Source organism: Schistocerca piceifrons, chromosome 7, assembly GCF_021461385.2.
Source record: "Schistocerca piceifrons isolate TAMUIC-IGC-003096 chromosome 7, iqSchPice1.1, whole genome shotgun sequence".
Classification (NCBI taxonomy): Eukaryota; Metazoa; Arthropoda; class Insecta; order Orthoptera; family Acrididae; genus Schistocerca; species Schistocerca piceifrons.
Genome location: NC_060144.1, coordinates 261839296 through 261862876, shown reverse-complemented (window position 1 = coordinate 261862876; position 23581 = coordinate 261839296). Strand labels below are relative to the sequence as shown.

At 38.0% G+C, this 23581-nt stretch overlaps 1 protein-coding gene across 1 annotated transcript in view; it reads left to right on the top strand.

Annotated features, from left to right (window-relative positions):
- Positions 1 to 9637, top strand: part of LOC124804590 (teneurin-m) — a 73285-nt gene extending 63648 nt beyond the window's left edge. Inside the window, exons 21-23 of the mRNA XM_047264778.1 lie at positions 2095 to 2272; positions 2441 to 4040; positions 6299 to 9637. Coding sequence (XP_047120734.1) covers positions 2095 to 2272; positions 2441 to 4040; positions 6299 to 7200 — 2680 coding nt within the window. The 3' untranslated portion in view covers positions 7201 to 9637. The remainder of the gene's footprint in view (positions 1 to 2094; positions 2273 to 2440; positions 4041 to 6298) is intronic.
- Positions 9638 to 23581: the final 13944 nt, after the last annotated feature.

Sequence of the window (23581 nt, the reverse complement as noted above, 5' to 3'; positions counted from 1 at the left end):
AAGCATCCGTAAGGACACAACTTTTTGAAAGTAATAAACTTGCATTTTCTTATACCACACCTCACCGTAATTGGAGTGTTACAGACCTAACTAAATTAGTTTACGACAGAAGCACCATTTTGAAGGCTAGTGGCATGTGGCTTGTGATTGACAAACAGCCCACTGAGTGTTTTCATTCTTCATAAGTCATCAAAGCCAGGTGATGGAATTTAGGAAAGGTAGGACTCGAATGCCTGTCCAATCATCGTGCTTTGCGTTTTCTGTCAGTCACTTTCAGCCATCGTCAGGATGATCCATTAAATTATCCATGGCTGCCTTCATTTTTAAAACAGTTCTTTTTGTAATATGACAGGTGCCTTGAATTTACATAGGTCTCTTTATAAATAGGTACTGTCAAAATAGTTTAATTAAAAATCACTAGTTTGCATTAATTGTAAAATTGTTACTTCTTTCAATATCCCCTTATACATTTCACATTTATGAAGCATGATTGCAAAAATTTACTGTCATTATAGAATCAGCAATGAGCAAGAGCAGTGAGGGTCAGTGTAGTAACAACAGTTTCTCTTCCTCATTACTGTGTAGTAATGTTAGGGATTCATCTTCCAAAATGTAGACACTCTTTGATAGTCAATATGAAAGGAACAAAGTAAAATATCGTTACAATCCTTGCATGGGGGATGAAGATTATTTTATGCGTTTAAAGTGACCCCCATTAGCAGCTAGATAACTTTGATGTGCTGAACTGTTGACTCAACTATGGCTGTCAGTGGTGCCGGTGTGATAGCCACACAGGACGCCTTGATGGTTTCTTGTATCTTGTTTAGCGCAGCTGGCTTCTGTTAGTAAACTTCATTTTTCATGGCCCTCCATAGGTAGAAGTCAAGAAGTGTAGGGTCTGGAGACTGGTGGGTATTCAACAGTCCCTCTTTGACTTGTACATCACTCTGGTAGATTTTCATCCACGTAGGCTCTGACATGTCTATGGTAATGAGGCAGGGCATCATCTTGTTGTAGGTAAAATCTTTTATTTCCAAACACCTCTCAGAAGGCAGGTAAAATCGATGTTTTTTTCAGCGTATGAAGATACATCTAACCAGTTACGGTACCTTTAAAGAAGAACGGGCAAGTCAAACTGCATGATAACAAACCACACCACACATTAGCACTTGGTAGATTAACATGTTTGTCCACATGAATGTGAGGATTTTCAAGAGCCAAGTATATGCAATTGTGGCTGTTTGCAGTACTGTTCAGTTTGAATTGCATCTCGTCAGATCAGATAATCATCCAGCTGCAAAGGGGTTGGTGACCACAGATGTTAAGTCCCATAGTGTTCAGAGCCATTCGAAGTTTTAGCCATCCCTGCAAACTGTTCATCCTCGCGAAGTGTGCCTTCAAACTACTCGCAGTACTAGATCCTTCAATACGTGTTGTCCTCATTCATAGTGTGAAGCCATCTTGGAATGTACACTTTCCACTTTGCAGCCTTTATAAGTCATTGTAGGCTTGATTGACTTACCCCACTTTCATGTGCACCCTGCTTCACAGATTTTTGAGGTGATCCAGTAAAATGTTGCAACACAGCAGTGCAGGAAGCTGGACTTTTTGATGTTTTTGGTCAGCCAGACATTTCCTTACGCACATCCTGAACGGTACCTTTGGCTTCAAATTTATCCCGAATATGATGAATTGTGCATGTTGTTGGTTGAGTTCTGTATACATTACGTCACTTAAAGGTTGTACCTCCATCATGTTTTCCCGACTTCCAGTACCACTACAATACGATGGCCCAGTATTGCCCAAATGACAATCTTACATCATTCATTGCTGCTCTGTCATCTGCTGGAAATTGCGCGTCAAGATCTTTTGAGAAAAGAATGGGCTACACTACCACACAAATATGTCTTCTGGTCCAAAGACATTAACTATCAAAGAGTGTCTACATTTTTCTGGACCCCTCTGTATTTGCTAACCTTTTCAGCCGCTTTCTTCCTAAATAAACTCATTACTTCAGTCGCAATCACCCAAAAATATGCTAATGCAAGAATAAAACATACCAACATATTAAAAAAAACACTAAATTTTTTGCAGGAATGGGATATTTGCTGGTGTCGAACTTGAGTATGACAGATTTAGTCGCCTTACAAGCTGGAGATGGGGAGAACTCAACGAAAGTTACGCATTTGACAGAGCTGGGCGTCTCAATCAAATTCGTTATGGTGATGGATCATCAATGATTTACGCATTCAAGGATATGTTTAGCAGCCTGGTATGGAAACTGAGTTACTTGTTTTTTATGTATTTCACAAAGAGCTTAAAAATTTTAATGTGATATATATAAAGTAATTAAAAAAAGATATAAAATTTGCATTACATAATTATACACTATTATAAATTTACTAAATATATAATTAATCTGTTTTCATTTTCTTCACAGCCACTGAAAGTCACAACACCACGAGGAAGTGACTACTTGCTGCAGTATGATGAAGCCGGAGCACTGCAATCACTTACAACACCCAGAGGCCATATCCATGCCTTTTCTTTGCAGACATCCCTTGGATTCTTCAAATATCAGTATTTCTCACCAATGAATCGGCACCCATATGAAATTTTATACAATGATGATGGCCAGATTCTAGCAAAAGTTTACCCACATCAGTCTGGTAAAGTTGCATATGTGTACGATCAGAGCGGCAAACTTGAAACAGTTCTTGCAGGTCTGTCATCTATCCATTACAATTACCAAGAAACTACGAGTTTGGTGAAAAGTATTGACATTGTGGAACCAAACTTTGAACTGAAACAAGAATATCGCTACCATGCTGGAATTTTGAAAGATGAAAGACTTAAATTTGGCAGTAAAAGTGGACTGGACAATGCACATTTTCGTTATCAATATGATGGCAATGCAAGAATATCAGGCATTGATGTTGAAATAAATGGAAAAGAGCTTCCACAGTTGAGATTGAAATACAATCAAAATTTGGGCATGCTTGAAGGAGTGACAGATCTGCGTATTTACAGGAACACTTTCAATCGCTCTGTGATGCAGGATACAAGTAAACAGTTTTTCAGCATCACTGATTATGACAATCATGGAAGGATAAAGTCAATACTTATAAACATTAAAACATTTGATGTTTACAGAATGGAACTAGAGTATGACAACCGGAACAGGATTAAGGCACAAAAATTTACAATTGGGCGAGTTACTATCACAGACAAAGTTACTTACAATGCAGATGGACATGTAATGGAAGTTGTAGGTGACAGTAACTGGAAATATGTTTATGATGAAAATGGCAATGTTATTGGTGTAATTGAACAAGGAGAAAAGATCTCACTTGGTTATGACAGTGGAGACAGAGTTGTGCAGTATGGCGATGTTGAATTCAACAGCTATGATGGTCGAGGATTTGTTGTGAGGAGAGGGGAACAGAAATATCGCTATAATTCACGAGCCCAATTAATTCACGCATTTGAAAGAGATAAATTTCAAACATGGTACTTTTATGATGATAGAGGAAGAATGGTGTCTTGGCATGACGAACGAGGCAATGTTACTCAGTATTTCTATGCAAATCCAAGCACACCAGATCTAATTTCTCATGTTCATTTTCCGAAATCTGGACGCACATTCAGATTACTTTATGATGAACGGCAAATTCTGATAACCGTTGAAACATCAGAACAGCGCTTTTATGTTGCTTCAGATCAAAATGGTTCTCCTCTAGCACTGTATGACACAAATGGAAACATAATTAAGGAAATTAGACGTACACCATTTGGAAAAGTAACCAAGGATTCAAATCCAGACTTCTACCTTCCTGTAGACTTCCATGGTGGCCTTTTTGACCCAAATACTGGTCTTGTGTACATAAAGAAGAGACTTTATGATCCAGTTGTTGGCCAGTGGATGACTCCAGCATGGGAAGAAATGGCAAACCAACTCACAACACCAACTGATATTTTCATCTACAGATTTAACAACAATGACCCGATTAATCCCAGGCATGTCATCAATTACATGACAGGTAAGTGACAATGCAATTTATTTATTAATTTATTAGTTTTCTCAACTGAATTTTCCTTTGATTCAAAACAATTACTAATGCACTAGTAAATAAAGTTTCGATAATTCCCTGGAATAAAATCAGAAAAGAAATCTAGCATTATGCTTAACTAATGTGTAGCTACAATAATGAGATCCATAATTTATTTAAAAAATCCTAACTTGCTTAGCAAGTTGTGCAGTAATCAGATATTAGGAAACAATGAACCGGAAAACAAACTTGACACCTTAGATATGCAGACTACCATAAAACAAATGTACTGTTACATTCTTAGAGTCTAGATGCAGCAATACGTGCAGTTTTTTGTTATCTATAGTAAGTTTTTCAGAAATAAAACTACATACCGTATTTACTCGAATCTAAGCCGCACTCGAATCTAAGCCGCACCTGAAAAATGAGACTCGAAATAAAGGAAAAAATAATTTCCCGAATCTAAGCCGCACCTGAAATTTGAGACTCGAAATTCAAGGGGAGAGAAAAGTTTTAGGCCGCACCTCCAAATCGAAACAAAGTTGGTCCATTGTAATATGAGACAGAATTCAGGTCGAATGAATGACGATACAGCTACAGTAGTTTGGTTCGAGCCGTAAGCTTAGCAGTTAAGCTTTACCAGGTAGCCATTGCTATGCGTCAGGCGCTCCGTCCTTATTTATGTGGGTACCCTTCGTTTTTCACGTGCTTCGTCTGGTTTGAATTGATTCCTTATTTTTCCCAGAGCTGATAATTGCCGTTCTCTTTGTTATAGGTGTTTTCGTCACTCTAAGCTGAAAATGCATTACTGTACTGTGTCATGCATTGTTTGTCGCATTCTGATAATGAATGTTCACGACCTGTCGCCGCTCGCAGCATGGTTTGCTTTTGTGCATGCTACCGCCGCTTACAAAAAAAAAAAGAGAGAGAGTAATTGTCTCAGTAGTGAAACAATGGCAAGAGACTGCTATTTGTTGTTATTTACACTGCTGCTTTCTTTGATAATGACCAACAAGAACCAAATAATAAACTGCGTATGATAGATGATGTTCTGAACGAGAGTTTAGCGAAAATTTTTCTCCGTTTGAAAATCTTTGCAGACGCCTCTTTAGTACATTATTTTCTGCACAGCAATTAGAGTCATCTTAGATTTAAAAATCTAGTCAATTGCCGTGCTTCATTTCTGACTGTATCACTATTAGGCATAAGAATAATACGAATATGAACATGGCATATGTGTATACTTCCGCGTTTGTGTTGTCTCACTCTAGTTTCGTAGTTTATTAGGCAGACAGGATTTAAATGAGATAGCAGCAAACACGAAAGAATACATGGCAAAATGTTTATTTTCGTATTATTCTTATGGTGAAGAGAATACTGCATGTGATTCAGAATTCACAAAAGTTCCCATTAGCAACCATATCTTCTCACAGGTAGAAAAAAAATCAGAACGTAGAATTGGCCATACTGACAAACATCGCAAACGGTCTTGCCAGTCGGATTTTCGTAGTACATTGAAAAGCTGCTACATTCGAAGATAAACAATACGGAATTTGTATTTACTTCGTTGGATAATGTATGAAAATGCAGTGGTCGAAATTCGGGGTGGAGAAAAAAGCTCGTCTTCCACCTTTTTTTTTTAATTTATTTACTGATGCAGAGGTTTTGGAGCCAGTATTTATCTTTGTGCCTGTAAAGCATGCCTGTGTAGCGCTACATATATTAGACGGCAGAAGTTAGTTGTGGCGGCACCTACCAACATATTTCAGAACTTCTGCTTACTTTGCACTTGATTCTAAGCCACAGGCGGTTTTTTGGATTACAAAAACCGGAAAAAAAGTGCGGCTTAAGATTCGAGTAAATACGGTAGGTTTAGAAGTTGCAACAAGCCCGTCATTCATGTACAAGCTATTTAATATCGGCACACACACATGTATCTGTTGATTCATATGAAACTGTTTCATTAGTTTACAATATATTTCCCATATTGATTCCTGATATGGATGTTTTACTTCCAGTGAAAGCTGTAACTGCATAACAAAATGTTTTACAAAACAATTTCTGTTGCCTTATAATCGAAAACTGGTTGTCATGTAGAACCTCCTACTCTTTCCCCTAAAAAAGTAAAGTAAAATAAAATAAGAAATAAAGTTAAGTAATAATTGTTATGGTTTTTTTATTTTTTCGTTACTAGATCTAATTGTTATTACTGATGTAAAAAAATATTCCAAAATACTTTTTATTTTCAGATCTTCCAAGTTGGTTAAAACTTTATGGTTACGACATCGACAGTATGCTTGGATCATCCTACACAGCTCGCACAGTGTACCAACCACAAGCAATGGTCACTTCACGCCAACTGTCCCCTGAATTTGGTGTAATGTCTGGATTGCAATGCATTGTGGACAGAGTGAACGAAAAATTCCGGGACTTAGGTTTTGTTCCCAAGCCACTGCTGAAAATGGAGCCAAAGACAAGAAACTTACTCCCAAGAGTAGCGTACAGAAGAGCTGTGTTTGGAGAAGGTGTTCTCATCTCTCGTGTGTCGGGTCGTGCTATTGTCAGTGTTGTTGAAGGCGTCAATAGCGTTGTGCAGGATGTTGTGACATCAGTTTTCAACAATTCTTACTTTCTTGATCTGCATTTCAGTCTTCATGATCAAGATGTGTTTTATTTTGTCAAAGACAATATCTTGAAGATAAGAGATGACCAAGAAGAACTGCGAAGGTTAGGTGGTATGTTCAATATCTCAGCACATGAATCAGCAGAACATGGTACTAGTGGCACTAAGGAACTGAGACTTCACAATCCTGATGCTGCAGTCTTTATTAGGTATGGTGCAGATCCAGAACAAGAAAGACATCGAATACTGAAACATGCCCATAAGAGAGCTGTGGAGAGAGCATGGGAACTAGAGAAACAACTTGTTGCTGCCGGCTTCCAGGGTCGTGGTGATTGGACTGAAGAAGAAAAGGAAGATTTAGTACTGCATGGACGAGTGGATGGCTATGAGGGGGTTGATATTCATAGTGTACACCGCTACCCACAACTTGCTGATGATCCTGGAAATGTAGCTTTCCGTCGAGATACAAAACGTAAACGACGGAAGAGTGGAAATCGCAGGTTACGCTGGCACAGGCATGACTCGTGATGCACAAAATATCCACAATCATCAATTCCTTTAAACATCGGCACTTAATGCTTGGTGTTATGACCACCAGTCTTGAAAGTCAGACAACACAAACAGACACTCTACATCTTAAGTCACAAGTGAAAGGGTCTGTCTTTTTTTTTTTTTTTTTTTTTTTTTCAATAATACATTAGTTTGGAAGCCAGTAGTGCAGTGGTACATTTATTTTGTTCCAACTTGAAGATTCATCAAACTACTGCAGTTATGTGAAACCCCTTGCTACCTGCCCCCCCCCCCTCCCCCCCCAATCGTACCTTGCATCTTATTGGGATGGTCAAGTAAAAAATCCATGACAGTGACCACAAGCTGATCCCCCTGAAAAACTCTAATATCACAAAACGTTTGTAGTGCCAGGATAGAAAATACAAACTCATCCACGAAGATGTTAATGATACACCCATTTAAGAAAAAATGACCTTTCGTAATGCCACAAGTAATTGGGACACTTAATAAAGCTGAGGTCAGTTATTACCATACTTGAAAATTTTGTCCATACTTTCCATATTCAACCACTAGTCATTTCACAGTTCACTTTTTGTAACCAACAGGCATCATGATCAAACTTTAATTGTTGCTAAATGAATAGCTTAGGACTAAGCAGACACTGTTGAATAGCATGTGTGTGAATTTCACAGAAGTAATATGTATTTTTAAATAAGGCTGTTGATGATTTTGTGTGCAAGAACTTTAATATGTGCGACACATGGAGTATAATGGTATTCAAATCACGTTAGAAAAAAAAGCAATATTCCATGTATGACTGAAAAACAAATAATTGTACAGACTGGAAGGAACATTTTTTGAGACTGTAAATATGTTAAAGTTATTTTTTATTTATGGACATGGTGGACATTTTAACACCATTATTGCATTTTTATGAGCCCTTTTCTTGCAGATCACGGCATACTAAACATTAAATAATTTGGAATCTCACAATGGCAATTGTTAATCGCATTTTTTAAAAAAATGAATGTATAGGCCTACAACATTAACACAATTAAGAAGACTGGTTAAGAGTGATTTTATGTAAGGTGAAAGTGTTTCGTACTTATGCAGGCTGGATTGCAAAAGCAGGAATCAGTGTCTTGTGTTGTAAAATAAATATTATGCTGACATGCAGAAACAGGGTAGATGTTGATGCAGGAGGAACAAAATTAAATGTGGTGCAAAATATAAACACTGTGAGTTCCTCAAATATGCATAAATTGTCTGCAAGATTTAACACAACATGACGTGCAATGAGAATACTTCAGGCATGTACATTTGATAGCAAGCTGTTAATAGTGAGGTTGTGGAATATATCCACATACAAAGACTTCAAGGAAGAAAGTGGAACTGTTCCTCATTGTGCTTATGTCTTTGCAATATATAGACAACGGAAACTTTCAGTGTCTGTGATTTTTTGCATTGCACTAGAAATATTGTAGAATTGACTCAACTGCAAAATTTCATAGTGAGACATTGTTTTCCTTGAATGGTTTCCTCAGTGCTGTTAAAGTTGTTTTTGTTGTAAGGAGGAAATAATGCTGGCATTTGTCTAGCCGCAACAGTGACATTTAGGTTACAGAGCTTGTATGTGCTCTAGTATGAATATGAAGAGGCTTAAGCCTTTTATTTTCTACTGTGTATCCATAAAAGCTTCTGCCTTTGGTGCTTAATAATGTGACAGATATGTCTCTTATTGTCATTTCAGTGAATTTTTATCACTGTTTTAATGTGAAATTAATTAATAAATCTTATATGCTAATGTTTTCTTGTAAGTGAAATTTTCGAAAGTTTTCATTTAATGTGTATTATAAAAAATTATATGTACCTTTCATTGTAGATGTTTGATTACGAATTTTTATTTGTCACTTTATGCCCCTATATTTTATTTTTTTAAATGTATCACACTATAATTGTTTGTCAAAAGCAAAACTATATATATACATATGTAATGTTCTGTACAGTCACATGCATGCCCTTTGATTCTCATATGTAAATATATAAAGAAGAGCGCGTGAAGAGTGTGGCGCTTTATGCCATGGTGAAGACAAGATATTTTTTCAGAGGTTTTTACCTGACTAAGAAGGAAGCAATACTTAATAACTTGTAAGTCTCATTTATAAAAACTGTGCAATTCTTATTATGTAACAGGCATCCGAGACAATGCACAAAGGCCTTGGACTGCAACAATATAAGGCCTGTGAGTGGGTCCACGGATTCCTTTGTCTTTAGAACTGTTTATTACTAAGCAGAAATGGGATACTGATTCCTACCCAATGTTGTACTTGTTTGGCCTATGCCCTTGTGTATAGGAAAAGTAATAGCTGAGTGTACTGTATGTTCACTTGGACAAATCTGCATACTAACTGTACATAGACCTTATTATTAATTAAAAAGATGAAAGAAATTTAAACAGTTGACTTGAAAATAATTCCTCCATCTCCTTGGTGTTTTATTTTCTAACAGGTCATGAAGACTGATGACAGAACAGTGAACTACATTTATCCACATCAAATTTCTGTTCTGAAGAAGCAAACTAAAACATTTATGTCCATCAAATTTCTGTTCTGAAGAAGCAAGTTGAAACATTTATCTCTGTCAAATTTCTGTTCTATACCAGCACATAAAAAACTGTTCCATCTTATCCTACACTTCTACATCTACATCCATACTCTGCAAGCCACCTGACGGTGTGTGGCGGAGGGTCGTAACTGCACAGTCCTCCCACCCCTCTTACACATGACAATTAATAGAGCATGATCTGAATAACTGAAAACAAACAAACTAAACTTTCTGCCAGACTCTGTTTTCATTAAATGCTCATGCTATACAGTTATTCAGTTAATAGAAAAGGAAATTGCTACATTATTAAGAAGTCACACATTTAGAATAAAACCAAACTTATATAGAAATAATTATGATAAATGTAAATCAATAACATGACTTTGCAAGAGTATCACTGAATGTTATGATAGTATCAATGGTATAAATAACAGGATAAAGACAAAACTGTGCATTTTGAAAATGAAAATTTATTTTCCTTGACACTATCAAGATGGACAAACCCAGGTACTGCAACTATGTGGCCTTGAAGCCATTGCTTTGGTCAGGCTGCATGCACTAACGTCTATAAGGGGCAATCAAAAAGTCGAGAACATTGCTGCAGCATATATGCAACATAGTCTGACTCTATTGTGGATAGATAAGCACCAATATGTAGGCATGGGGCTAGTATGACATTCATGTCTTTCTGACATCCATGCCGGCCGGTGTGGCCGTGTGCTTCTAAGCGCGTCAGTTTGGAACCGCGTGACCGCTACGGTCGCAGGTTCGAATCCTGCCTCGGGCATGGATGTGTGTGATGTCCTTAGGTTAGTTAGGTTTAAGTAGTTCCAAGTTCTAGGGGACTGATGACCTCAGTAGTTAAGTCCCATAGTGCTCAGAGCCATTTGAACCATTTTTTCTGACATCCATGTGATAAATACAGAAACGTGAACTATGGCGGTGTTATTATCAAATGCATCCAAACAGGAACACTGTGCTGTTATTTTTTTTTTCTTGACTCTTGAAGGACAGTCACTGGTAAACATCCATTGAAGAATGTGTATGGAGCAGCATGTCTGTCAAAAACCGCCGTTGTGGAAAGGCGCACCAAGTTCCATGCTGGTCACAGTTTGACATAAGACGCCCGTCGATCTGGGAAGGCACCCTCACACATTATGGATGCTTGAGCACCTGCCCTAGAGTCCTGATCTCTCTCCATGTGATTAACACGCCTTTGGCTTCCTAAAAAAGGCACTGAAGGGTAGACAATTTCTGTCACGGAGAGGATGTGCAGCAGGCACTTCTTCACACGCTGGATACGGCATTTTACGAACGGTTATCTTCACCTTAGTGTGTCACTGGGATGATTGCCTTAATGATCAGGACGATTTTGCCTGATTGGCATACCAATTCTGGACTGTGCTATCTTCAAATAGAAACTTTTTATCCCTCCTTATACATACAGAAGATATCTTACATAGCGTAGACTGCTTCAGCTATATACACTACAAGTAAATATAGTGACAGGAAATTCTCTACAGAAGAAAAAAGTAATCTGAGGATAATCAACCACTCGTCATAAGGAAGCAGTATGAAACTACAGTGTAGAAAGAAGTAGATAGATTCTTTTGAGGGATAATGATGAAAAAAGTCAGCACTTTCTAGGAATTAACAAAAGTTATTTGATACCACTTTGCCAACTCACAGCAAAACTGTCATCCTTCAATCTAACATAGACATTGGGCTACACTACAGATCAGTATATCATCACATCAAAGATTCTGTAACCATGTTTGTTTCCTTTGCCAACTCATAACCAAATTGTCACCTTCTAACCTACACTAGTCGTTGGGGTACACTACATTTCAGTCTGCAACCACAACCTACATGTCAAAAACTAATATAAGTGTAGAAGAAATGTTGTCTGTGTTCCAGTCTCTTTCTGTTTGTGCACTGTGATGTCACATGCCACATCATCATAAGGTTATGGGATAAAGCCTACATCCGGTGTTGGTAGGTTCAGTTGACCCCTCAACATCTCAGTTGTTTTGTGGTAAATGTTGCCTGTCAAGCAATTTTTTGCATTATCTGACAAAGGCTGACACATTTACTGTTTTGTAATATCAGACAATATTACTATATCCTAGGATTTTCTGGAATATACAGGAAGTGTGCACAGAAACAGCTACACGAAAAATCTGTGCAATATGCACATTTATCTATGCATAAAAGCTGACTTCAATATTTTCCTTTGTGTGAGACCAAATGTACAAGATTCATGTGCTGATTTGAAGTTTTAGATTTGCACATTTTACTGTTCCCATTGCCTCTGCACAATCTTTCGTTTGATCGTGTCAGTTCTCATTTGTTTTGTGATATGTTGCAAAATTTTGAACATTTGTGAGTGCCGTGATAGTCATTTGTAGGCTTAAACTTAATTGTGCTCTTTTAAAATATATGAGGACAGTAGGCTTGTCCTTGTACAAAACAGTCATTCACTTATTTCATTGTAGAATTATGTGAGAAATAGAATTTTTTGAGAATTTTCAGACACTTAATGAAACTATATTTTCATAAATTACCAAAATGATTGTTCTGAATACATAACTTATTTCATAGCAAATCAGCATTTGTGGTTCACAGTTCTTCTAAAGAATACAGCACCCCTGAATTTCAATGCAAATAAATGTACGATTTTGAGAATTTTCAGAAACTAGCATTATCCTGGCATAATCTACAAGCAATCTGTAGTAAATCAGTGTTTGTGATTTAGTTACTGTAGCAGATATTCTAACTAACATATTGTGTTACATCTAGTTTTCCTCTAAAGAGGAGTAGCCCTATGTATTATCTGCATTTATCATAAATTAACTGTTTTTGAGTTTGCTAGTGGCTATAGTTAATCTCAAAACATTTTAGGAAACTAGTAATTTTTACCACAGGTTTTTGTGTTGCCTTAATAGAAATCTTGTTTTGTATATTTACATCAATTCTTATAACATATTGTACCAGCCAAAATGCAGCCACATTGTGAATGCTGTTCTGAAACACAGGATGAGTTGGTCAACAATTGTAATCAGGTGTCCTGACCACTGTCAAATGATTGGCAGCTGCTGTGAACTGTTATGTTGGAAAAGCTCCCTAGAGTTGTGTATCTGTGATACCTGTATCAGAGGTACCTCAAGTACTATCCTATCCTGTTGATTCTGTCTCCCCAGCAGAAAGTGTAGGATCTGTCATTACTCGTCCACTTGACTGTGAGTGACGTGTCGGTGGTAGATCTTGGTGTCCTGTATGGGGTGGATGGGGACCAGGGAGGACTCAGGATGTTGTACCGAACCCCCTAGCCAACAAGTTTGAGGTACTGTCTTTCACTGAAATCAAAACTGAGCCAATGGAATTCACTTCACTTGTTTTGAGGAAACTGTTTTGTCTGATGCCAAGAGGAGACAAATGTGAAAAGGTAAGGGCCTATTAATCGTCAGCAGTTCAAAAGTACAATACCCCTTTTAGGGAAATGGCAGCAAGGGATAGGAAAGGACACCAGGTGCACTCAGTGTGTATACCTGGGGACGACATTCAAATGTTGAAGAAGTTATTCCGGCAGCCATTAGGGGAACATGATGCAACCAACTGTAGACTGTGGCACATGTTGGAACAAATGGACTCTTGAGGTCACACTTGGGTCATACTAGCAACTGGCAGAGAAGGTTGAGAAGACCAGTCTTGTGCATGGAGTTTCAACAAAGCTCACAATTTGCAGCATTGCCCCCTGACCAATCGTGGCCCTTTGGTTCTTAGTTGAGTGGAAGGACTGAACCACAGACTTCGAAAGTTCTGTGACAAGCTAGGTTGAAGGACTGAACCACAGACTTCGAAAGTTCTGTGACAAGCTAGGTTGCAACTTTCTAGACTTGTGTCATAGGGTTGAGAACAGTAGTGTCCCCCTAGATTGGTCAGGCGTGCATTACACATCAGAGGCTGCTATTCAGGTAGCTGACTGTGTGTGAGGTGCATACAAGGGCTTTTTAGATTAGGTGACTCTTAATCCAATCTAGATAACAATAGCTGTAGGAAACCCAGAAGTATCAGCATAAGACCAAAAGAAATGCTTCCCATAGGTGAAAGCATTAAAATCCTAATAGTAAACTGTCAGAGCATTCACAACAAAGTGCCAGAGTTTGGAGCACTCATGAAATACAGTACAGCTCACATAACACTTTGTACAAAAAGCTTGTTGAAACCTGAAATTTATAGCAGTGAGATTTTTAGGGAAAATTTATGTGCATATCAAAAGGATTGGGAAATAGTGGTGGTGTATTTGTTGCAGTAGACCATAATCTCAAATCCACTGTGATAGAGACTGAAGCTGCATGTGAGATTATTTGGGCAAGACTCAGTATCAGGGGTGGGCATAAAATGGTAATTGGCTCCTTCTATTGCCGACCAGACTCACCTCCTCATGTAGCCAAAAATTTTAGAGAAAACCTCAGTTCACTTTAAAAAAAGTTCCATCAGTGGAGACATTAATCATCCAACAATTTAACTGGGAAAATTACAGTTTTGGTAATGGTGGGCATGATAAGACATCCTGTGAAACTTTAATAAATGCCTCCTCTGCAAATTTCCTAGAACAGACAGTTAAGAACACCACTCATGATGGAAATATATTCGATCTAATGGCAACAAATAGACCAGACCTCTATGAGGATATCCACATCAAACCAATATCAGTGATCATGATGCAGTTGTGGCAACAATGATTACCAAAGTACAAAGGACATCTAAACCAAGCAGTTTCTGTAAACTATATAAAAAGTAAGCAGTGTCATATCTCAGTGAGGAACTTGAAACTTTCAGCACAGGTCAGGAGATTGTAGAGGAACTATGGCTAAGTTTAAAAGAATAGCTGACCATTCACTGGATAGATATATACCAAGTAGAACAGTTCATAATAGGTAGAGAGATGCTGAATGATACGCATTTGGCTGTCAAGTGAGCAATGCATGATGCATTCAATGACTACCATAGCAAAATATTGTCAAATGATATTTCACAAAACCCAAAGAAATTCTGATCGTATGTAAAGCCTGTTGGTGGCACAAAAATTAATGTCAAGTCCCTTGCGAATGAGATAGGAACTGAAATTGAGGGTAGAAAAGCAAAAGCTGAAATGCTTAACTCTGTTTTCAAATGCTCCCCTACAAAGGATAATTGCCCCAATTTAATCTTTGTACCACTGAAAAGATGAATGTAATAAATATTAGTGTCACTGGTGTTGAGAAATAGCTGAAATGGTAAAAATTGAACAAACCTCCAGGTCCCAATTGAATCCCTGTAAGATTCTAAACAAATTTGTGCCTGAGTTAGCTCCATTTCTAACTATAACTTATCATAGATCCCTTGAACAAAAACCCATGTCCAGTTCTTGGAAAAATGCACAGGTCATACCTGTCTACAGGAAGAGTAGTATAAGTGATCCACAAAACTTCTCTCCGATATCCTTGACAGCAATTTGTTGTAGAATCTTAGAACATGTTCTGAGCTCAAACACAATGAAGTATCTTGAACACAATGACTTCCTCAATGCCAGCCAGCATGGATTCTGAAAACATCAATCATGTGAAACCCAACTCGCATTTTTCTCACACGACATACTGAAAGCTTTGGATCAAGGCAGTCAGGTAAATGCAGTATTTCTTGATTTCTGGAAAGTATTTAACTCAATACCCCATGAATCAGTACCCCACCTACACTTACTATCAAAAGTATGATCAAATGGAATATCAAGTAAAATTTGTGACTGGATTGAGAACTTTTTGATAGGAAGGATGCAGCATGTTATCTTGGATGGAGAAGCATCGCCAGATGTAGAAGGAACTTCCGATGTGCCCCAGGGAAGTATGTTGGAACCTTTGCTGTTCATGTTGTATATTAATGACCTTGCAGACAATATCAAAAGTTATCTCACACTTCTTGCAGATGATGCAGTAATCTATTTTGAAGTACTATCTGAAAGAATCTGCATAAATATTCAGTCAGATCTTGATAAGATTTCAATGTGGTGAGAAAACTGACAACTTGCTTTAAATTTTCGGAACTGTAAAATTTAGTATCCTATGACTATAATATCAATGAGTCATTGTTGGAATTGGCCAACTCATACAAATACCTGGATGTAATACTGTGTGGATATGGTATGGCTTACAAATCACCCATGCGATCAGTTCTAGAATACTGCTCAAGTCTGTGGTACCCATATAGGAGTAACACAGGATGTTGAATGTACACAGAGAAGGGCAGCATGAATGATCACAGGTTTGTTTGACCCATGGAAGAGAGCCACAGAGATATTGAAGGAACTGAACTGGAAGATTCTTGAAGACAGATGTAAACTCTCCTAAGAAAGTCTATTAACAAAGTTTTAAGAACAGGCTTTAAATGGTGAGTCTAGGAATATGCTACAATCCCCTGGGTTATTTCATCTCAAATCATACAGATCAAGAGTGAATGCATCACATCACTATTTCAAAGTATGCTGAAAAAAATATACATCTTGAAGTTCCACTTGATACCTCTCCAAAACTACAATATTTTGATTTTCTAATGATATGTTAAAACGCTGCAGACCGCTCTAAAAGGGAGTATTTCTGAAAATGTTGTAACAAAAGGGAAAATTGAAAAATTGTAATAAAGAAACCAAAAGTGATAGAGATCTCAATTTTCAATAAATACTTAGTTCCCAGTGCTATGAGACATGATTAATACATATACACTTCTGAGGTTTTTTTTCATTTTTTTAAATAAACTATGAAAATTTGTAACTTTTGTGAATTTCAAAATTATTTTTTGAAAATATGAATAGTCACAGGATGTTACCTGTCTTGTGAAGTGATTAAGTGGAAGGACTGCTAACTGTCAGCTATGATGTTAATGCATGAAATTCTCAAACTGTTAAAATATTTGTACATAAAGATGAAAGAATCTAAAATTTTTTGTTTATTTAGAAATTATTTTCTCCAGAAACCCCATCCTAAATGTTCTGAAAATATCATGGTACATTATTTGATCATTGTATGTAGGGAATGTACATAGTGGGTAATACCTGTCTGTACAAAACGTGAGAAATTTTTTAGGTAGGCCTAGCTCTACTCTCAAGGTCAAAAAATCATGTACACTTAAATATTTAAATTGATCATTGATTTAAGTAAATGTCATGCAAAACTGGTATTTCTGAATCAAAATAATTACTTCACAACATTGTAAGTGAGTGGGAAAACAATTCATAATTCTGTTCGAAAGAATTTTAAAACAAAAATGAGATATAGAATATTTGTACTCAATTTTCTTTTTATGATACAGCATGGAATATGGTAAATTGCTTTTTTAGAATTCACATTGTGGCAGCACTGTTGGTCGAATAGAGGGGGAGGGGGGGGGGGAGGGGGTGTGGTTTATAGTGACTGACGGGAGGTTAGTAATCAGTTGTTGTTCAGTTGCGATAAAGCAGTGGACACGTGAGGTGCCCTCATTTTGTGTCGAAGTGTCACTAGATCATTGCAGTGCAGTGTGCCTTTTGTCTGCAATTTTTAGTACCCCATGCAGGTGAATGCATTCAAAAAAACAAGGGATGTGTCATCGGTATGAAGAGGACCTGAGTGAAGCGTTACAACTCCACAAAATGCCAAACGAGTTAGAGCAGCAGTACTGCAATTTCCAAAATGCTCAGCTTGGAAACATGTGCTTGTTCTTGGCACTCCAAGACACCTCTCCACCAGATTCTTCATAATGAACTGAATTTTCACCAGTATAAAATGTGTGTGGTCCAGCAATTGTCAATACGGGATTATGTAACACAAAGAACATCTTGTGAAGACATGCTTGCAGCCATACCCTGTGACGCAAATGTGTTCTTTTCTAATGAGGCACATTTTCACCTCAGTGGCTGTGTAAACAAACAGAATGAGTGGTACTGGAGTGACACAAATCCCAGGCAAATTCACCAGAGCCCCTGCATTCAGACCACGTCACTGTGTGGTGTGCCATATCATGAACAGGTATCATTTGCCCCTACTTTTTGCAGGAAAATCGTTGTGCTGTAACAGTGAATTCATATCGTTACTTAACTATGCCACAAGAGTTTTTCCAGCCAGCTTTCAAGGCTTGATGTCAACAACGACAGTGCCACTGCATACACAGCAGGTATTACCATGAATTTTTTTAAGCAGACTTTTACTGCAAGGCTTATCTCTCAGATGGGGGATCTCAACTGGCCTGCAAGATCACCGGACTTAGCCCCATGCGATTTTTGTTTGTTTGGGGTTACCTGAAGTCAAAGGTGTACTGCAACCGTCCGAGCATCCTGCAAGACCCACAGAACAATACAGCGGCTGAAATTGCAGGAATACCAGAATACATGCTTGAAAGAGTGCATTAGAATTTCAGAAAATGACTGCAGCAGTGTGTGGATTGTGAAGGTTGACATTTGTCAGATACACTGTTTAAACTATGTAATTAGAAACTTCCATTATTGTCCACAATGAGAAAATAAAAATTTAAGTTTTTAAGCATTCATTATTTTTTATTTCATACCCAAATCAGCAATTTACCACATTCCACCCTGTATTATTCACAAATTATTATTTTCTTCTATCATGAGTTTACTTCTTCAAGATTTCCCATGAATTAAAATTGTTTACAATGTAACAATCAACACTGCACTGTTGAAAAGAGTTCATTTGTTTTTTCATCTGCTTCTCATTCAACTTCTATAGACAAGCTGAATTCCCACACAAACAAGTATGATCCACCAAGAGCAGTACTTGGGAAATGGGAGCTGCACACTGATAATTTGATGATGGCCATTTGAAAGCATTAGCAGGACTATGGGGTTGTCATTAAGGAGACAGTTATATCTTGCAGCTCATGAGAGACACTTATTATCTGTCCCACCCATCACTGATTGTCATACACATAAAATATACAGTGGCTCATTACAGAGTCTTCTGATGTATACTGTGGTCTCTGCATTTCACATACAGTAACAGGCTGCATTTTGTGGAGAACTGTTCTTGCATTGTATGTGCCATTCTGGGATACAACCCAGTAGTGACTTGGTTGAATTCCTACCACAGGCTTCATAGCAGGACAATCTTCTCTCTTTTTTTAAACGGAATGCCCTTAATGTACTTTCATTTAGAATTAAGAGTTTCATGTTTGTTACTAATATTGATATGGTGTGTACAAATCCAGCAGCATATCTTATAGCATCAACAGCTGCCATGCTGGAGATTAAATCTTGTTGCAAAATGTTTACAGAGGCCTCCTACCCCACCACATGCACTTTTTCCATGACCTGTTGCTGAAAATGTCCATTTTTTGTCTCAATTCCTGCACTTCAGTGTTGACCAAGCTCATAAAGCTGAAAACCATTTTTAAAATAAGATGCTGCACTGTCAGTCACATACACATGTTTAGGAAATGCACGGCCTCTAGGTGCTATGTCATCAATTTTCATGATGACAATGTAGCATGCATGTGCACTGTCACAAATAAGATCATCACTGACACTAGAAAAACAGTGTGATGTTCCAAGGAAGAGAGCACCACATGAATATTGATGTGCACTAATGGTAATTTCGAATATCGTCCTGTAAAGTAACAGACCAGTCCTCAGCAAAGTCGAAATGTCAGTATTCTGGGATGTGGCTGATTTTACTTCTGCCATGGCCTGAGTCAGGGCCCTCCAGATATGATGGTGAGCTACTCCTTTCGCAACCCAATGCCTATCCTCTGTAACAAACTTCTCTGGCTCTACTGTCTTCTTCACCAACTCTCCTCCCTTCCACAACACATAGGTTACCTCACTGTCAGTATCCTGAAGGTGTAATGCTTAACAGTCATCACTTCAGCACCAGGACACATTGCACACTCCTGCAACCAACATTCATCTTACAGTTCTTGACATATACACAAAAGCATTATGTCCATCTCTGTGTACTTCTATCCTGTGACACTGCTTACGGCGAAACAAACAAGTTTCAAAGTGGTGAGGGAAATACATGTGCATATTTTCTTCACTGGCTGGCATTTTACCCATTTAGGTCATAAGAAGCAGAATTTTGTGAGACCAATTTTTAAATTCAGGTTCTCCTTTTTCATTAGGAGATATGCTTCTCTTACTGATCTTGTCATATATCTTTTTACCTTTTTCACAATTTTCACAAACAGAGGTAACATCAACCTGGTTAGGACTTTGCCTGCTGCAAATCTTTGTCATCACTTAGGTAATATTCCAGAGCAACAGTAAGCATTATCATCTTGTAACAGATGTCCACATTAAGAATCTTGGCATGCCCAAATATCTTTCTCGTTCTTTATTTTATGAGCTTTTGAAATCAAATAATGTGAGGAAGTGGGTATGTATTTCTGTATCTGCTGCTTAGAGTAGCTACCTGGTATCAGTCAGTGTCAATAACTGTACCTTCTCAGTATAGATGGCTGCTGAGATAGCAGTATTTCGGTTTTAAAACCACACATCACATTCTGTTCACATATCAATGTCTTCAGGTTCTGCAACAAGTGCACCTACATTATACACTTCACAAAATTTTGAATAAGTTGCTTGTGTAAAATTTGTTTCAATTTCTTTCCCTTTTTTTTTTTTTTTTACATGAAGTTTTCTTCTTGCACTTCTTACCTTTCCTAGATGTTTAAGTAGGGATGTAGTAGGGGCTAAAGCAGAAATGCTAATATTCAACGCATCAACAACTTCACACCCACGCATATAAACATCTGCACTGTCTTCTTCAGTTTCACATTTGGATTTGGATGACGGTGATCGTTCCGGTGGTTTGTCACTAAATTCCTTCTTATAGTGAGCGTAGCAATTCCTGCACAGTGGATGCGATGTAAGTTTACTGAAGAATGGGATACAACCCATCGGCTTTGTCCGATGATGACAGAAGTTACCACATATTATGTACTGCACAGATTTAACAGCAGAGATGAATGTTCAAAAACAAAGGAATGCAGGAGAGAGAAAACAGATGGTAGACATATATCACGTACATTCATCTGTCGAACATAATGTTAAGTATATTGCTTCTTTGAGTCCTAGTATCCTACTCTCCAGTTAGCCAATATAGCTCAACTGAAGAGTGGGATACTAGTGCAAAAAGAAAGAAAAGGAGGGTTACAACTAACATTAGTATAGTGTACCTCAGTTGACATATATGAGCTGTATCCCAAACTTCCACAGATATTTACAGATTAACTGCAGTGCGGGATACAAATTTAACGTATATAGACTTTTAACCTTCTCTAGCACTAGTATCCCATTCTTCAGTTGACCTATGTAGGTCAACAAATTTTACAAGTGTTGCTTTTTTCGCCTCCCCTACTACTAGCATCCTATTCTTCCACTGATATTAGTACTAGCGAAGGTGAAAATACTGACACATGTAAAATTTTTATCCCGTACTTCGATATACCTATATAGGTCAACTGAAGAATAGGATGCTAATGTTAGTGAAGATTAAAAAAATGATGTATGTAACATTGGTACCCTGTACCTCAGTTGAACTATGCAAAGGTGAAAAACAAAACTGACATATATAAAAAAAATTTTTGGTTTCGATACTAATATTATCGATTGAAAATAATCATAGTAGTGCTAGCGATGGTGAAAGAATCTACAACAATAAAATTTGTATCCTGTACTTCAGTTGACCTATGTATTTCACCTGAAAAATAGGATATTAGTGCTAGCAAAGGCGAAAAGCTCTACAGATATAAAATTAGTATCCTGTACTTCATTTGACTTACATAGGTGAACTGAAGAATAGGATACTATCGGCTAGCAAAGGCGAAAAATGACAACAAGCATAAAATTTGTATTCAATACTGCAGGTGATGAACCCTGCTTCAAGTCTTCCTTATTCATAGGAATAGATAAATCCACACCTACAAATAACAATCAAAAAATAAAAATTGTTCAGAATGAAAAACAGTTCTTCCAAAGTATCTCAAACTCACTAAGAATGAAAATAAGTACCAAATGAACTGGAATGAACAAATGATTTACCACAAGTCTTTTAGAAACACATTCATTTATTTCAATTTACAATGATGATACTGCACCACATAAGATAACCGATTTATTATCTCCGGCTCAAAAATAAAGACATTAATATACTGAAGAGCCAAAGAAACTGGCACACCTGCCGAGTATCGTGTAGGGCCCCCACAAGCTCGCAAAAGTGCCACTACATGACATGGCATGGACTTGACTAATGTCTGAAGTAGTGCTGGATGGAACTAACACTATGAATTCTGCACGGCTGTCCATAAATCGATAAGAGTGCAAGGAGATGGAGATCTCTTCTGAACAGCAAGTCACAAGGCATTCTAAATACGTTCAACAGTTTCATGTCTGGAGAGTTTGGTGGCCAGCGGAAGTGCTTAAACTCAGAATAGGGTTCCTGGAGCCACTCTGAAGCAATTCTGGATCTGTGGTGTGTCACATTGGTCTGTTGGAATGCACAATAGACATGAATGGATGCAGGCGATCAGACAAGATACATACGTGTCACCTGCAGAGCTGCACCTAGACATATCAATGGTCCCATATCTACATCTACATCTACATCCATACTCCGCAAGCCACCTGTCAGTGTGTGGCGGAGGGTACCTCGAGTACCCCTATCGGTTCTCCCTTCTATTCCAGTCTCGTATAGTTCGTGGAAAGAAGGATTGTCGGTATGCCTCTGTGTGGGCTCTTATCTCTCTGATTTTATCCTCATGGTCTCTTTGCGAGATATATGTAGGAGGGAGCAATATACTGTTTGACTCCTCGGTGAAGATATGTTCTCGAAACTTCAACAAAAGCCCGTACCGAGCTACTAGGCGTCTCTCCTGCAGAGACTTCCACTGGAGTTAATCTATAATTTCCGTAACGCTTTCGCGATTACTAAATGATCCTGTAACAAAGCGCGCTGCTCTCCATTGGATCTTCTCTATCTCTTCTATCAACCCTATCTGGTACGGATCCCACACTGCTGAGCAGTATTCAAGCAGTGGGCAGACAAGCGTACTGTAACCTACTTTCTTTGTTTTCAGATTGCATTTCCTTAGGATTCTTCCAATGAATCTCAGTCTGGCAACTGCTTTACCGACGATCTACTTCATACGATCATTCTATTTTAAATCACTCCTAATGCAATCACTCCTAATGCATACTCCCAGATAATTTATGGAATTAACTGCTTCCAGTTGTTGACCTGCTATATTGTAGCTAAATGATAAGGGATCTTTCTTTCTATGTATTCGCAGCACATTACACTTGTCTACATTGAGATTCAATTGCCATTCCCTGCACCATGCGTCAATTCGCTGCAGATCCTCCTGCATTTCAGTACAATTTTCGCTTGTTACAACCTCTCGATATACGACAGCATCATCCGCAAAAAGCCTCTGTGAACTTCCGATGTCATCCACAAGGTCATTTACGTATATTGTGAATAGCAACGGTCCCACGATACTCTTCTGTGGCACACCAGAAATCACTCTTACTTCGGAAGACTTCTCTCCATTGAGAATGACATGCTGCGTTCTGTTATCTAGGAACTCTTCAATCCAGTCACACAATTGGTCTGATAGTCCATATGCTCTTACTTTGTTCATTAAACGACTGTGGAGAACTGTATCGAATGCCTTGCGTAAGTCAAGAAACACGGCATCTACCTGGCAACCTGTGTCTATGGCCCTCTGAGTCTCGTGGACGAATAGCGCGAGCTGGATTTCACACAATCGT